The sequence below is a fragment of the Onychomys torridus genome, chromosome 14, assembly GCF_903995425.1.
Source record: "Onychomys torridus chromosome 14, mOncTor1.1, whole genome shotgun sequence".
Lineage (NCBI taxonomy): Eukaryota > Metazoa > Chordata > Mammalia > Rodentia > Cricetidae > Onychomys > Onychomys torridus.
The window spans coordinates 80,455,735-80,470,196 of NC_050456.1; the positions used below are offsets into that span (position 1 = coordinate 80,455,735).

At 52.0% G+C, this 14,462-nt stretch overlaps 1 protein-coding gene across 4 annotated transcripts in view; it reads left to right on the plus strand.

The window, feature by feature from the left end:
* Pacs2 (phosphofurin acidic cluster sorting protein 2) overlaps positions 1-14,203 on the plus strand; it is a 45,616-nt gene extending 31,413 nt beyond the window's left edge. For 2 of the 4 annotated variants that reach the window (XM_036205497.1, XM_036205498.1), the window contains exons 10-25: positions 925-1,015; positions 1,108-1,182; positions 1,623-1,765; positions 2,131-2,263; positions 2,632-2,736; positions 2,939-3,045; positions 3,516-3,670; positions 4,390-4,500; positions 4,902-5,010; positions 6,329-6,361; positions 9,553-9,595; positions 10,516-10,558; positions 10,848-10,989; positions 11,698-11,924; positions 12,309-12,422; positions 13,170-14,203. In XM_036205497.1, the coding sequence (XP_036061390.1) occupies positions 925-1,015; positions 1,108-1,182; positions 1,623-1,765; positions 2,131-2,263; positions 2,632-2,736; positions 2,939-3,045; positions 3,516-3,670; positions 4,390-4,500; positions 4,902-5,010; positions 6,329-6,361; positions 9,553-9,595; positions 10,516-10,558; positions 10,848-10,989; positions 11,698-11,924; positions 12,309-12,422; positions 13,170-13,288 (1,750 nt within the window). In that variant the 3' untranslated portion in view covers positions 13,289-14,203. The remainder of the gene's footprint in view (positions 1-924; positions 1,016-1,107; positions 1,183-1,622; positions 1,766-2,130; positions 2,264-2,631; positions 2,737-2,938; positions 3,046-3,515; positions 3,671-4,389; positions 4,501-4,901; positions 5,011-6,328; positions 6,362-9,552; positions 9,596-10,515; positions 10,559-10,847; positions 10,990-11,697; positions 11,925-12,308; positions 12,423-13,169) is intronic. The other 2 variants (XM_036205499.1, XM_036205500.1) reach the window with 1 other exon arrangement.
* Positions 14,204-14,462: the final 259 nt, after the last annotated feature.

The following is a 14,462-nucleotide window of genomic DNA, read 5'->3' on the forward strand; positions in this document are numbered from 1 at the left end:
TATGTCTAGAAAGGCTTAGAGTTCCAATCCTGTCCATAGTACCCTTGTGCTGTTGAGAATGTTCTTCTGGTTTCTGTGATCTGGCTAGAGACCTCAAGGTTCTCAACAGGGGCAACCCCCATTAAGAGCACTGAGATATCATGTGCTCACACCCAATCTCCTTATGTTACACCACAAGCAGATGGGGTCTTCTTCTTCTCCTTCTCCTTCCTCCTCCTCCTCCTTCTTTCTTCTTTCTTCTTCCTTCCTCCTCCTCCTCCTCCTCCTCCTCCTCTTCTTCTTCTTCTTCTTCTTCATCATCATCATCATCATCATCATCATCATCAAGACAGTGTTTCTCTATGTAATAGTCCTAGCTATCCTGGAACTGGCTCTGTAGACCAGGCTGGTCTCAAACTCACAGAGATCCTCCTACCTTTGCCTTCCAAGTGCTGGGATTAAAGGCATGCACCACCACCTGGCTAATTTTCTTCTTTTTTAAATTTAAATTTTAATATGGGAGGTGACATGCCTGTGCCGCAGCACATGTATGGAAGTCAGAGGACAAATCGGTAGGGTTATGTCTCTCCTTCCCACTGTGTGGGTCCCAAGGATCAAACTCAGGTCTTCAGGCTTGGCAGCAGGTGCCTTTACCCATGGAGCCATCTCACCAGCCCTGGAATACATATTTTCTGCAATTGACTTCATAGCCAGTGCAGGAGCTGTGCCTGCCTGAGTTCAGCCACTCTAGAGTCCTACTGTGTGTGTGAGGTCCCTCGGGAGTGGGTGTTCAGTCACACAGTTCTCCCACTGGCCTGTGTCTTTGGACGTAGCTCTGTTCTGCTGCCGAGTGCCGTGCTGCTTTCCCAGCTGTGCAGTGGGTTGGACCTTGTTTTCAGTGTACAGGGGATCTTGGGAAATGACATCTACTCCTTCTTCATCCAGGCCATACTTCGAAGGCCTGTCACACTCCAGCTCACAGACAGAGATAGGGAGCATCCACAGTGCCCGGAGCCACAGGGAGCCTCCAAGCCCGGTGAGTAGGGCCATGCTGTGCAGTGGTAAGACCCTTAGACCAGGCTGGGCATTCTCATCAGCACAGCCCAATTCCTGTCTCGTCACCTGCAGGCTGATGTACCTGAGAAGATGAGACCCCTGGCAGGCCAGCAGCCAAGTGACAGCATCTCTGACACAGTAGCCCTTGTAAGCAAGCATGGGGAGCATTCACCATATGCAGCAGAACTCAAGTTACAGTGAACTCCTCATGGAAAATGTGTGCTCCACCCTCAGGGATGACCAGGCTGCCTAGTGGTCAGGGCACCCTTGGTTCACCCTTCTCGCATATTGACTGGGTAGCTCGAGTGCATGGCTGTGTCCCTAGCCTTGCCGTTAGACCCAGGCCCTCATGGAGTCTCTCAAATACGATGCAGGGTGGGTGGGTGCTGGCTCTTAGTAATAGCTGGACCAGGAGCTACTTGTAGGAGAGGAGTACCTCTCCTCTTGCCTCCATGTGACTGTGCTTCAGGCATGACCTTAGGTCAGAGGACGCCCAGAGCCTTACCCTAAACCAGGCACATGCATTGGAGGGGCATGATAAATGTTTCTGGCTGGTGGATGCATATGGCTCCTTCTCAATCCATCAGAGTTCACCAGCTCCTCGGGAGCCATCAGGGCAACCTGATGATAGTCCAGAGGCTGAGACGTCTACCCTGGATGTGTTCACGGAGAAGCTGCCACCCAGCGGAAGAATCACCAAGACTGAATCTCTTGTCATCCCCTCCACCAGGTGTGGGCCTGTGTTGAGGGACTATGTACATGGGGAAGGGCTGTGGGAAGCCAACTATTTGGGCCACCTCCAGAAATTGCATGTGGGCCCCCTACCCCATCTGTCAATAGCAGCTGACTCTGGCCATCTGTTGGCCTGCGACCCTAAGGCCAGTGTGCCCAAGAGGTGCCACCTACTTCCATTCTGCTGTTCTTGGAAATGAAACTGCTGAGGGCTCAGGGTGCTAAGGAGATTGCAATGTCACATAACTGGGGTCTGTGGGTGGGGGCGTGGCAGCTGTTGTGGGCAATTCAGTGGGCAACCTGCAGTGAATGTTTGGCCTGCCACCCCAGCTGTTCTCCTTTGCCTTTCCTGGCGTCTAACAGGTCAGAGGCAAAGCCAGCTGGCCGCCGGGGCCGGAGCACATCCTTGAAGGAGCGGCAGCCAGCTCGACCGCAGAATGAGCGGGCCAACAGCCTGGACAATGAACGTTGTCCAGACACGAGGAGTCAGCTGCAGGTTAGTGGGGAGCTGAGGGAGGATGCTCCAAGTGGCAGGCAGGGGCAGAGAGAAGCCTAGGGGCCCTGAGGACTGGGCCAACCCGGAAGGTTTACTATGAAATTCCCTGCAGACAGGAAGACAGTCATAGGTCCTCTTGTTAGGAAGTCTGTTGACGCTGGGGCTAGTTTTCGCCATCCTGTTGCTCTCTCTGAATCAGAGCCACCCAAAGTGTGGCCACTCCAGACCAAGGGACTTCCGTGTTAGGCACTTCCTTACTTACTCCCAGCCTCCATGCCTGCTTTGGGATATGAAGTATTGAGGCCCAGAGCTGAAGTTGATAGGCCTGGGTGCTGCATCTCCTTGTGTGGACACCTCATTATCTCTAGATTCCCAGGAAAACTGTGTATGACCAATTGAACCACATCCTCATCTCTGATGACCAACTCCCCGAGAATATCATTCTTGTCAACACTTCTGACTGGCAGGGACAGGTAAGGGGTACAGCCATGTGCTCTGTCTTCTGGGGAATTAAGGCTTCATGGCTTTGAAGAACACCAGTCCATGCTGGGGGTGTGGGGGTGCTAATGATGAGCTTTGCCTGGATATCTGTGGGTCCTGTGGGTCCTGTGATGAGGGTTGGATAAGGACTACCAGGTGCTATGCCAAGGTCATTGCCAGCTTGTCCCTTTCTAGTTCCTCTCAGATGTCCTACAAAAGCATACACTTCCTGTGGTATGCACATGTTCTGCTGCTGATGTGCAGGCTGCCTTCAGCACCATTGTCTCTCGGATACAGCGATAGTGAGTCTGCCATCCCTCCTTACTTGGGGCACAACCCTTTGGTATTTCTGCCTGAGTATTAACTGGGCCTTACATCCCAACCCTGCCTGCTATTTGGAGACAAGGGATATTTGATCTTGAGAATCATGGATGACTCCAGATGTGCTGCCCATAGACTCCCTAGAGCTTTATTCTGATTCCCAGTGGGTATCTTGAAGCTCATTTAAGGGTGATAAGGGGAGAAGCACTCTCTGGTGGGCTGCTTCTATTTACAGTGATCCCAGCAGAGGTCTTGAACACAGTCTCTGGCCCAGACATACCCAGGCAGATGTCCAGCTTCCTACCCCAACTGAGAACTCCTTTTGGTGGGGCGTCCTGGGTTTGATAGCTGCTGCACCTTAGGGGCATGGCTTCCTAGAGCTCAGCAGGGTGATCCTGGCAGAGACAGTGAGGCATCTGTCCCTCTCTGCCCTACCCTCTTGGGATCGCAGCTGCAACTGCAATTCTCAGCCACCCACTCCTGTGAAGATTGCTGTGGCGGGAGCACAGCATTACCTCAGCGCCATCCTGCGGCTCTTCGTGGAGCAGCTGTCTCACAAGACGCCTGACTGGCTCGGCTACATGCGCTTCCTCATCATCCCCCTGGGTGAGGGGCCTTGGGCTACTGGCCACCTGTGACTAAATCTGAGAGACCTCAGAGACAGGGACACAGCCTGGTGAGGGTAGAGGTACCAATATAACATGGTTCTGTTGTTTAAAAATTCAGTTATTTTCACCATATTGAAAAGTCATGTGTGCCAGATATAGTATTATGCCTGTCACCCTAGCATTTGGAAGCTAAGGATCAAAGTTCCAGATCAGCCTGGAACCAGGCTGTACAGTAAGACCTAAGTCTTCCCTTCACTTCCTTCTCTTCTCCTTGACAAATGTCCTAATCATGTAGATTGTGTTACAGGGCAAACTAGTGGTCCACCACAGATCACTCCACATGAGCTTTGGTTTCTGTCACCAAAAATGCAAAACAGTCTTTATAGGTTGTTATGGCTCTGTGGGCTTGAACTCCAGTAGCCATTTGGAGTTCTATAAATACACAACTATAAAGCACCCCTGCCCAGGCTTCGTCTGTTGACCAATAGTAAAGTTTAAAGGCAGCACCTCACCTGGGAGCCTTGCCTTACTGTCTTCATTGGTCTTTCTGCCTTCACCTTTGACCTTTGTCCATCATTTGCCTTCCGGGGTAGAGCAACAGGAAGTGGGAACTTTGTCATAGACCCCCCTGCAGGCTTACAGCAGAGGGGCTCAGGGCAGCTGGGTTGCCTGGGGCTGGGCAACTCCGCATGGTGATGGATTTCCTGGGGCTCCCAGGCTCCCACCCCGTGGCCAGGTACCTGGGCTCTGTGGACTACCGCTACAACAACTTCTTCCAGGATCTGGCCTGGAGAGACCTGTTCAACAAGCTGGAAGCCCAGAGCAGTGGTGAGGCCAGGGTACTGTGTTGGTGAGGGGGCTGCCCCTTGATTGGAGAAAAGGCCCCTTTTACTGGAGACCTCCCATCACAAGAGGTCCTATTTCTCAGGCTCACTGTGGGGTGGGAGGGGTGTTATGGGGCTTACCTCACCCAGCCCGAGTTGTTAGCCTTGTTGTGGGCTATGACATTGGGAAGGGGCAGGCACAGGGCTCCAGAACAGGCCTTCAGGGTTTGAGAAGGAACCCTGGCACCCCTGTCTAGGACCATTGTGGGTGGGCACTTGAGCCAGAGGCAGCTAGCAGAAAGCAAATAGAGAAGAGCCAGAATATAGTGCTTGGGACACAGCCCAGACCCCAGCTGATCCCTCCAGGTCACCATGCTGACCCTCTGTCGCCTCTGCCTTGTGCAGTGCAGGACACACCAGACATCGTGTCACGCATCACCCAGTACATCTCAGGAGCCAACTGTGCTCACCAGCTCCCCATCGCAGAGGCTATGCTGACCTACAAGCAGAAGAGGTAACATGGTGGGCCAGGGGTGGGGGCCCTGGAGGAAGTACTGGCCTCTCTGTTCTTTATAAGCTATGGGATAGATTCAAGGGGCCAGGATGGAAAACCTGAGTGTGCCTGCTTGACAAGAGCCTATAATGAATCTATGCCAGATCAGAATACCAGGTTTGAGCTTTCAGAACCTTTTATTTTTGTGCATGTTAACATTCTACATGATGTAGTAAAAGGCACTTGTTCCTGTATTCCTCATATCTGGTCATATTTCTTCCACATGGCTCCTTCCCCACAGGTCCCCTACCCTGGGTTTGGCCTCTGGGTGAACAGTCAGATCATAATCCCATCTGCCCAGAGTGGAGCAGTGCTCAGGAGTTATGTGTGAAAGATTGGACAGAATGGGTCTTGGCCTGGGCCTACATCGTTCCTCTCAAGAAGCTGAGGGGCCTTCAGCAGGGCCTTCTCAACACTGGATCTTAGGGAACTGAACATACCTTTTTTAGCTCAGACCTCTGGACAATCTACCTGTCTTCGGGTTTCTATTGCCATGAAGAGACACCGACAACGGCAACTCTTAAAGAAGAAAACATTTAATTGGGTGGCTTACAGTTCAGAGGTTCAGTCCATTATTATTATGGTGGGACATGGCAGTGTGCAGGCAGACATGGTGCTAGAGAAGTAGCTGAGAATCCTACATCTTGATCCAGAGGCAATAGGAAGTGTACTGAGGCACTGGGTGTGGCTTGAACATATATGAGACCTCAAAGCCCACCTCCACAATGACACACTTCTCCAACAAGGCCACACCTCCTAATAGTTTCACTTTCTTTGGGGGCCATTTTATTTCAAACCACCATACTACCCTACATGCAGTCAAGAAGAGTTAAATGCACAGAGCCTAAGGCAGCCTTCTCTTTGGTGTCCAAGGTGGGCCCAGTACCCTGCTCAGGAGGGGCATAGACCCTGCAGCCAATGACAGCAAAGTTCTGAATCTCTATAAATTGCATATGCCACACACTACCTTCCCCAGACCAAAAGATAGTTGAAGGCTAATCCAATGTAGTAGGTCAACAGAGAAGTTGAGCCTTGCCCCTTGACTGCCTGGTGCTCAGGGACTTTCTGGTGGGTGGGTGGGGGAAGGCAGATCTATCCTGCACAGACCCTCTAGGAACCCTCACCCCCCGTTCCAGCTGCTGCTCCAGATCAAGATGGGTGAAGAGCCACCCAGACCACCAGGAGCTATTCTGCTCCTGCCTCAGTGTGTGGAGGGTTTGTTGTTATTTCTGGGTGTCCTAACATGTATGTTTTCTCTCTTGGTGGCATTCCAAAAAAGGAAAAAGCACTTTCACTTTGACTTTACCCTGAGGTACAGCTCTCTGGCCTATACCCCTATCTGTCTCTAGGCTGGTCTTTAGGGCTTGTTTAGCAGGATCATTTCCCAAGTGCCTCTCCTCTGATGCCCAGGCAGGATCCTATTCCTTGAGGAACAGGAATGAACCCCTTTCTTGGGAGAGCTGCACATGGGTCCTTTGGCCCACAGAGCCAACCTCAAGCAGTTTGTACTGTTAAACAAAGCTTGTGTTGACCCTGGTGTTGGCATCTGGCTTCCCATGCTGGCTTTGCTCCTCGCATTTGACAGTAGCAGTAATCTGGTCACACACACAGCCTCAGGAGAGCGTGGCACCACCAGTGTTGGGCCTGAATTTAAGAGTGTGGAGGTAGGAGATCATGGAACTAGCACAGTGTGGCAGGGGCCTTACCCACTTTCTGCACTATAAAGTCAGCTCCCAGGGCTAGCAGAGGCACATACGGGGTTTGTATTATCTTTTCTAGTTTCTTTGGAGGGGGACAGCCAGGCTTTTGAGGACCCTAAGTAGGGGTAAAGTGCTTTTCTTCCCTGGGAAGGCCTCATCCTCTGAAAACTTGACTACTCCCAGCTACCCTTAGAGCTACCCTTTTCCTTGATGAGAGGGTCCTGCACACTGGCCTCAAGGTATCTGTTCTCCTGGGAAGAGTGCCCAGGACAGAGTCATGGGCCCAGGGTCCTCATTGCTGGTAGTGCTACCCATTATCCCAGCCAGTAGGACACAGAGGAGGGTCCTTGAATACCAGTTTGCCCTGCTAAACAAGCCCCCAAATTAGAGAAAGACCAGCCTTTATCCTCTCTCCTGCCTTGAGGCTTAGCCTGTGCCACCGGCTGTGAAAGGAAGAGCCTGCAGCATGCTCTCCTGTGCTGTACTTACTATCTAATAAAACGGGGCTTGAGGAGACACTCTGTCCCCAACCTCCCTTTGCCTGTGACACAGTAGTGACACCGGCACTAGGTAGGCACGGGTACCTGTAAGGAACCAGCAAAGACCCATGTTGCCTGGCCTTCCCTGTAGAGCTCTGGCAGAGTGTGCCTGCTCCTGTCTGCCTCTTACCTGAAGCTGGGAATGGAGCTTGTCCTCTGATGGCAGCTGATCCCTCCGGTCATACAGGGACAGCACGTGTTCCAGGCTCCTGTTCTGGTGTATATGGGTGAAGTGGTTGTTGGGCCTAGGCTCTGTGTCTTGGCTACATAGCAGGTCTTGGGAACAGATCATGGGCATGGTTCTTAGACTGCCAACCACTTGACTTCATGAGTACCTGTCCTACAGGCCCTGGCTGCCTCTGCACCCAGGCTCTTGGTTTGCCAGCTAGTGTCACTGCTATTGCACCCATGCCGGTGCTATCTGCATGGCCCAGGATGCAATGTGGCACTGGTGTCATAGTTGCTGTACCTACGCTGGTTCTGTCTGCATGGCCCTGGATGCAGCTTGGCTTTGAGTTCTGGTAGCTTATCCATGTTGCAATGTCTCCTGTGTCTTGTCACACATGGCCTTGTCAGCCCCGCTTTGTTCCCAAGTATCTTAGAGTGGACCACAGATAAGAGGCTGCTCTGCCATGGTCCTAGAGGGCCCTACAGAGTATGGGTGGCCCAGTGGGTTAGAGCCCTCCACATTAGGAACCACTGTGCTTGCCTGCTTTTTAAATTTGAACCTGGGCCTGGAATGTTGTGTGAAGTGGGCAGACAAGAGCAGGGCAGATTGGGCTAGGAGTCATTTGAGATGGACAAGGGAGAAGAGGTTTCTCTTGTCAAAACTGCCCTCCTTAGGAAGGAGGGGAATGCTGGGAATTTAGCCATCTCCAGTGGGCTAGCATAGTTCAAGACCTCTGACAGGTCTGTGGGTATGAGGAAGACATACAGAGACCCCTCTTGCTGCATAGGCCACTGGTCTATCTTGTGGGTGCATTATGAGTGGGAGCACTGAGAACAAGCCTCTGCCCCACCAGAGAAATGAGCTGCCAGTCCTGGAAGCTCCTGTCCAGGACAGGTGACTGTCCAGCCACACACCTCCCAAGTTCCGTGTCCCACAAAGATGTCTCACTGAAAGCCTGGTAGGCAGCACCTGCTGCAGTGTAGCACCAGAGGGACACCCCCCAAGCCTAGGTACAGGAAGAACCCGTCCATCTCCGCAGTTGGCCTGATGTGCATGCATTGGCATTTAATAGCAGTGTAAGGAAACCAGATAGAGCGGAGAGAACCATGCAGAAATGACTCAGGAAGTCACGGGGTGGGTGTGTGGGGGGGCAGGCGGGAAGGGCATGGAAGAAATAGGACTACCTCTGCTGTCAGTCCTTCCAAGAGATGCAGGACTCACTCTGACTGCTGATGGAACCATGTGCACCACGCTGAGGCTATGCCTTGTGGGAGACTGGTCAGGGAGCCTCCTCCTCAGAGATGCGCCACATGGCTAGCCCTAGTGGGTAGTGCGCGGAAGGAGGACAACAGATGGTTCTTCATCTCGGCCCTGACCTCAGGCCCTTGGCATCTTCATGTGGATGGGCATGACCAGCAATTCCAGGACAAGCTACTGTTTGCCAGATGCTATAGAGTCAAGTGCAGACAATACCTCATCCAGTCACTGACCCTGGTCAGTTTGCAAACTTTTCCCAAGAGTCCTACTCAGGCCTACACTCAGATGTTCCTTTTAGAACCTAGCATGTCTACCCCAACATGTTAGCCCAAGCTGCAAGCTGTGTAGATGGCACTGACTTCACACAGACTCAGGTAGAAACCTTCATGCACTGGGTTTGGGAAGGGCAACTCCAGTCACTGGAGAAGGTCCAGTTCTGGATTCCATGGGGCATGCATGTGAAGCAGGGCATTGGCTTGGTAGGCCCGGGAACAGGCAGATGGGCAGGGCTGAACAGGCACCTGCGATAAAAACATTTTCCCTCGAGGGTCTCGAGCTCTAGTGTTCGCTCCCCAGTTACAGGACTGTACACCAGCTTCCTTCCAGGGGTGCAGAAATCCTCTGCTTATCATTATGTTGGTATATGGGAAAGGATCCAAGTATCAAGCCAGGTCATCCAGGGGCCTTTCTGTAGTGACAAAGAGTACCTATAAACAGGAGATGTGGCTGAGGGCCATGGTGGGTAAAGGTTAGGGATGAGAGGGCTGGGCCCTGGGCAGAGGACAGCCGAGGTTGGGGTAGTCTAGCAGAGAGTCTAACAGTCTGTTTTTGCTCCCAGCCCTGATGAAGAATCCTCTCAGAGGTTCATTCCCTTTGTTGGGGTGAGTATCATCATCGATTTCTTTCACTGGGAACATGAACCTGCCAAGATTCCTGTCAAAATAGAGTACTTTTATATTAGCTTACACATACAAGAACTTTCCTCACCATGTGAGCCCACTGAGGACTGCTTAATTCCTTCTCATAAATTTTCCTTGCTCCCTTCCCATAGTGAATGCATGGGAGTATAAGCCCCTTTTTAGGGGAGGTGTGTCAGGCTGTCAACTCAGCACTCAGGCAAGGAGGCTCAGCCCTGTCTACAAGATAAGGATGAGCCTTCTGGCAGGTTTGCTCAGTTAGGGCCTTACCTCCTGGCATAGGCTAGACATGACCAAATGTGGAGGCTCACTCTCAATCCCGTTTTTTACAGTCTTTTCATCTCTATCATAGGTTGTCCTGCTGTGAGACCTCTGGTGCAACATGACACTTCATCTCCAGGCAGTGACAGCTCTTTATAGCATCCTGTTCAGGGCCCTTTCTGTAGTGACAGAAGTGCTCTGTGGGCACCTAGCATGGCTGAGACTGAATTGATACTGTCATTCATTCTGGACTGACAGTTTCACATGGCTAATGGCCACCATGCTGGATGGTTCAAGCCTGAAGCACTCTCCCACTTGGCCCATACAGTATTCAGAGCAGCTCCTGCTTCTGCATCTGTGTTTCTCCTGCCAGCATCCGAGTCTGATGGATGTCTGGGACTAGCCAGTCACATGCACATGGGATTTGCCACTGTTCAGAGCTGAGCCATGCCCCATAGATAGGAGGATGCTGGGACCTGTTTCCTATTCTGTGGGTACAGAAGCTGGGCAGCAGCAGGGACATAGGAACCTATCCGAGATGAACTCCAAAGTGGTGCCTAAGCAGAGCAGTAGGGCTGCTCAGTCTCCCCACCTGCCTCTAGCCAGCATCTATTACTTCCCAGGTTGTGAAGGTTGGAATTGTGGAGCCATCTTCAGCCACATCAGGTAACTTCATCCCTCTTTGAGGACTGTTCAGGTAGCCCTCTGGATAGGTGGTCCCTCTGGTCTTAAGGACCAGCAAGTTTCTACTGATCTCCTATACTCACAAAGCCTTAGATCAAGGCAAAGTAGGCAGTTCTCCCAGCCAAGAATGATATCCTGCCCCCCACATAAGTGACCCTGCCTACCCAGCTTGCCCTGAGAGCTGCCTCTCCAGCCCAATTTAAGGCTCCAGCCAACTGTGGGGCCAGAGTGGAAGGCTGTCTGACCACTGGCCTGTGACTCTTCCCCTAAGGAGACTCGGACGATGCAGCCCCCTCAGGCTCCAGTGTGCTCTCTTCTACCCCACCGTCTGTGTCTACATCTCCTGCGGCCAAGGAGGCTTCACCTACTCCACCCTCCTCCCCTTCAGTAAGCGGAGGCCTGTCCTCCCCCAGGTAAACAACGTGGCCCTCATCTTATTTGTTATAAGGTGACATCCACCCTTGGTGTTACCCATCTTGTCAGCAATATGGGCAGATGCTGGTGAAGGAGTGAGGGGGGTCCTGTGAGGGAACTTGGGGCTCGGTCCAGTGCCCTAAAGCAGTGTAGGAGGTAGCTGATGTCTTTAGTGCGTCCTCCTAGGGACAGGAGTTACCATAAATGAACATGGGCCTCGCTGAGCCTGAAAGCACCTTTGCGTAGAGTGGGCTGTGAAAGAGGAATTGATGGAGGGGTGTAGGTGACAGATCTTTAGGCCCCACACAAGTGAGCTGAGTCCTACCAAGCCACCTGAGTCTTGAGCAGAACTCAAACAACCAAGTTGAACTGGGGAGTTTGAGTGCATAATGAACATGGCCTGAAGGTCCGGTCAGGTTGCTGGCTCTATGTCAGGACCCTTCTAGCTACCTGCTGTCACCAGCCACTCAACCTCTGATGAAGCTATTCATCTGAGTCCTAGGAGAGTAGGTGTACAGGCTGCATGGCAGTTTTGCAAGGGCACTAACAGTATGCCAGAAGACAGGTGGGCAGTCAGCTCTGCAGAGCTTCTCATAGTTCACTGGCACTGGCCAGCAAGTTAGTAGCTAAGGTGCCAGCCACACCTCCTTGCCTGCAATGGCACAGTGACTTCATGAGTGTGAGCACCTTCCCTCTGCCTTTCACAGCCAAGGCATTGGCGCCGAGCTCATGGGGCTGCAGGTGGACTACTGGACGGCAGCACAGCCTGCAGACAGGAAGAGAGATGCTGAGAAGAAGGACTTGCCCACCACCAAAAACACGCTCAAGTGCACTTTCCGGTCCCTCCAGGTCAGCAGGCTGCCCAGCAGTGGCGAGGCTGCAGCCACACCCACCATGTCCATGACTGTGGTCACCAAGGAGAAGAACAAGAAGGGTGAGGTGGGGATGTACTGAGCAGGGCTGGACAGTAGGAGAAGGGTCTGTGGTGATTATCGGTGATTGGGGATATCATTCCACCCCTTAGCAAGTTCCCAGTGAACTCATAATCATGAGCCCACAACTCACTTCAGAAGGGGTTGGCAGTCAGATTTGTTTGACAGCTGTGAGGACACTAAGGCTCTAGGCAGCTTCTGACTTCAGGTAGACTATCAGGCAGTTGGGTGCTCTGTATGTGGTCACAATAAGAAGCTGATCCCAGGTGAGCGGGGCCAGCCAAGCCCCCATTGCTGTTTCTCTCCTATCCTGCCTGCTGCTGGGGCTCTGGCCAGCTTGGCCCTGACGGAGCAGTGGATCAACAGCAGGTCTCTTTTCTTCCCAGTGATGTTTTTGCCCAAGAAAACCAAGGACAAGGATGTGGAATCTAAAAGCCAGTGCATCGAAGGCATCAGCCGGCTGATCTGCACAGCTAAGCACCAACAGAACATGCTTCGGGGTGAGCATGGGCCAAGGGGCTGCTTTATAGGGTGCTGGGGCAATCAGTCCATGACCCAGGTCCTTTTTGGTTCTGTCTATAAAATGTGAATACAGAGCAAAACAGATGGCTGGCTTTTCGAAATAGCACAGGAACAGTTGTTTTGCTATGAAAGGCATTCTTAGAGAGATTCACACTTGGAACACGTTTTGTTGATAAGGTACTTACATGCATCTAACAGCCTTTCAAGTTCAAATAATTTTTTCAGCCTTTTCTGTGTTTTTATTGATAGAGATATGGTGGGGGTTGCTAGAGATTGAACCTAGGGTTTCATGCATGCTAGGCAAATGCTCTACCATTGGGCTATATTCCCAGCCCTTCCTTTCTTCATTTTAAAGATTGGTTTTATACCTAAGTGTCTTACAGAGGCTATTCTGTAAGCAGTGCATTCAGAGTGTAGGACTCTTGGTCCTCTGTGGGTTTAGGGTCCTTGAGTCTTCCTAAGGCTCCCTCTGGAAATGCAGCTATTTTAAGTAGGACCTTGTGAAGTGGAGGTGGCATGAGTCATGCCTGGCTGAAGTGTGGCTAGACTGCCTTTGCCTCTAGTCCCCGGGAGGTAGACCCACCATGGCACTGAGTCTTGGGAGGGCAGGCTGGTAAGCACAGCTTCCTCCAGTTCAGGAACACCCTGCTCCCTGGCAGCAGCCCACCATTTCAGGTGGTTTGCCTTGCCAGGCAGGCAGATGGTTAGGTGGCCCTCTCCCACAGTCCTCATCGATGGCGTGGAATGCAGTGATGTCAAGTTCTTCCAGCTGGCTGCCCAGTGGTCTTCCCATGTGAAGCACTTCCCTATCTGCATCTTTGGACACTCCAAGGCCACCTTCTAGCCCTACCCACGGAAGGGCTGACACAGGACAGTGGAGGGGCCCATGTCCTGCTCTGTGTCAGCTATCAATGGAGGGATACTGTGTTTCTGTTAACATGTGGTTACTACAGAGACAGACTCTTCAAAACACAAAGAAACAGTCTTAAGTATGAATGTGCTCACAGCCCAGAAACTAAGGGGAAGCTAGCTCCCTGTGGGCCACCGAGTAACTTTGCTCTGCTTATTAACCAGAATATGTGGGCAATGGAAAGGCTGGTAAGAAGGGAGGTGAGCTCTGGTCTCATGAAACCCCAGGACCACAAGCAAGAAGTGTTCTTGTCTATGTGTCCTGTCCTTCCCTGAAGTCAGGATTCTGCTTTCTTGGGGAGTAGGGAGCAGGGTACAGGCTTTGGAGTTTAGTGGCCAAAAGCTGAGGGTAAAGGGCATGTTTGGTCTCCTAGCATGGGATGTCGGCCCCTAGCACCCCCATGTGTGGTTCCCAATAAACTCCAGCTATGTGGCGGAGGTTTTACAGTAGCAGATCTTTCTAATGCTCTCAGATACATTTGACGACATAGCTGCCAAGCAGATGTTGTTCTTGTGAAGTCCCCTTGGGTGGGGTAAAGCCAGCAGGAGCTACATACCCATCCCTGCCCCTCTGGCTCCAGTTCCAGAGGCACTGCTAGGCTTCTGCAGATCCTGCTGCTCAAATAGGTGGTCCTTGCAAATCTCCCAGTGCCTGTCCTGGAAATGGGAGACACTGCTGGGGTCTGTCTGAGACCTGCTCTACCATGCCCTTCCACCTCTGTTCTGCCTGCCAGACAGGAACATCCAGGACTGGCCATGTGGAGTTGAGAATCAAGGTTGTAACCTGGAAACAGGCAACTAGAGGTGTGTGTGTGTGTGTGTGTGTGTGTGTGTGTGTGTGTGTGTGTGTGTGAGAGAGAGAGAGAGAGAGAGAGAGAGAGAGAGAGAGAGAGATGTGGTGTTTAGTGTAGCCAGTGGAGGAAACAGGCAACTAGAGGTGTGTGTGTGTGTGTGTGTGTGTGTGTGTGTGTAGCCAGTGAAGGCTCCAGCAGGCTGGTCTAACTAGCTCTATCTTCCATCACCTCCCCACTCAGCAGGAGAGGGATGTGCTGGCCTGCAGCAAGGATCATCCTGACTGTACATGCCCCACCAGATTCATGAAGGGGTTA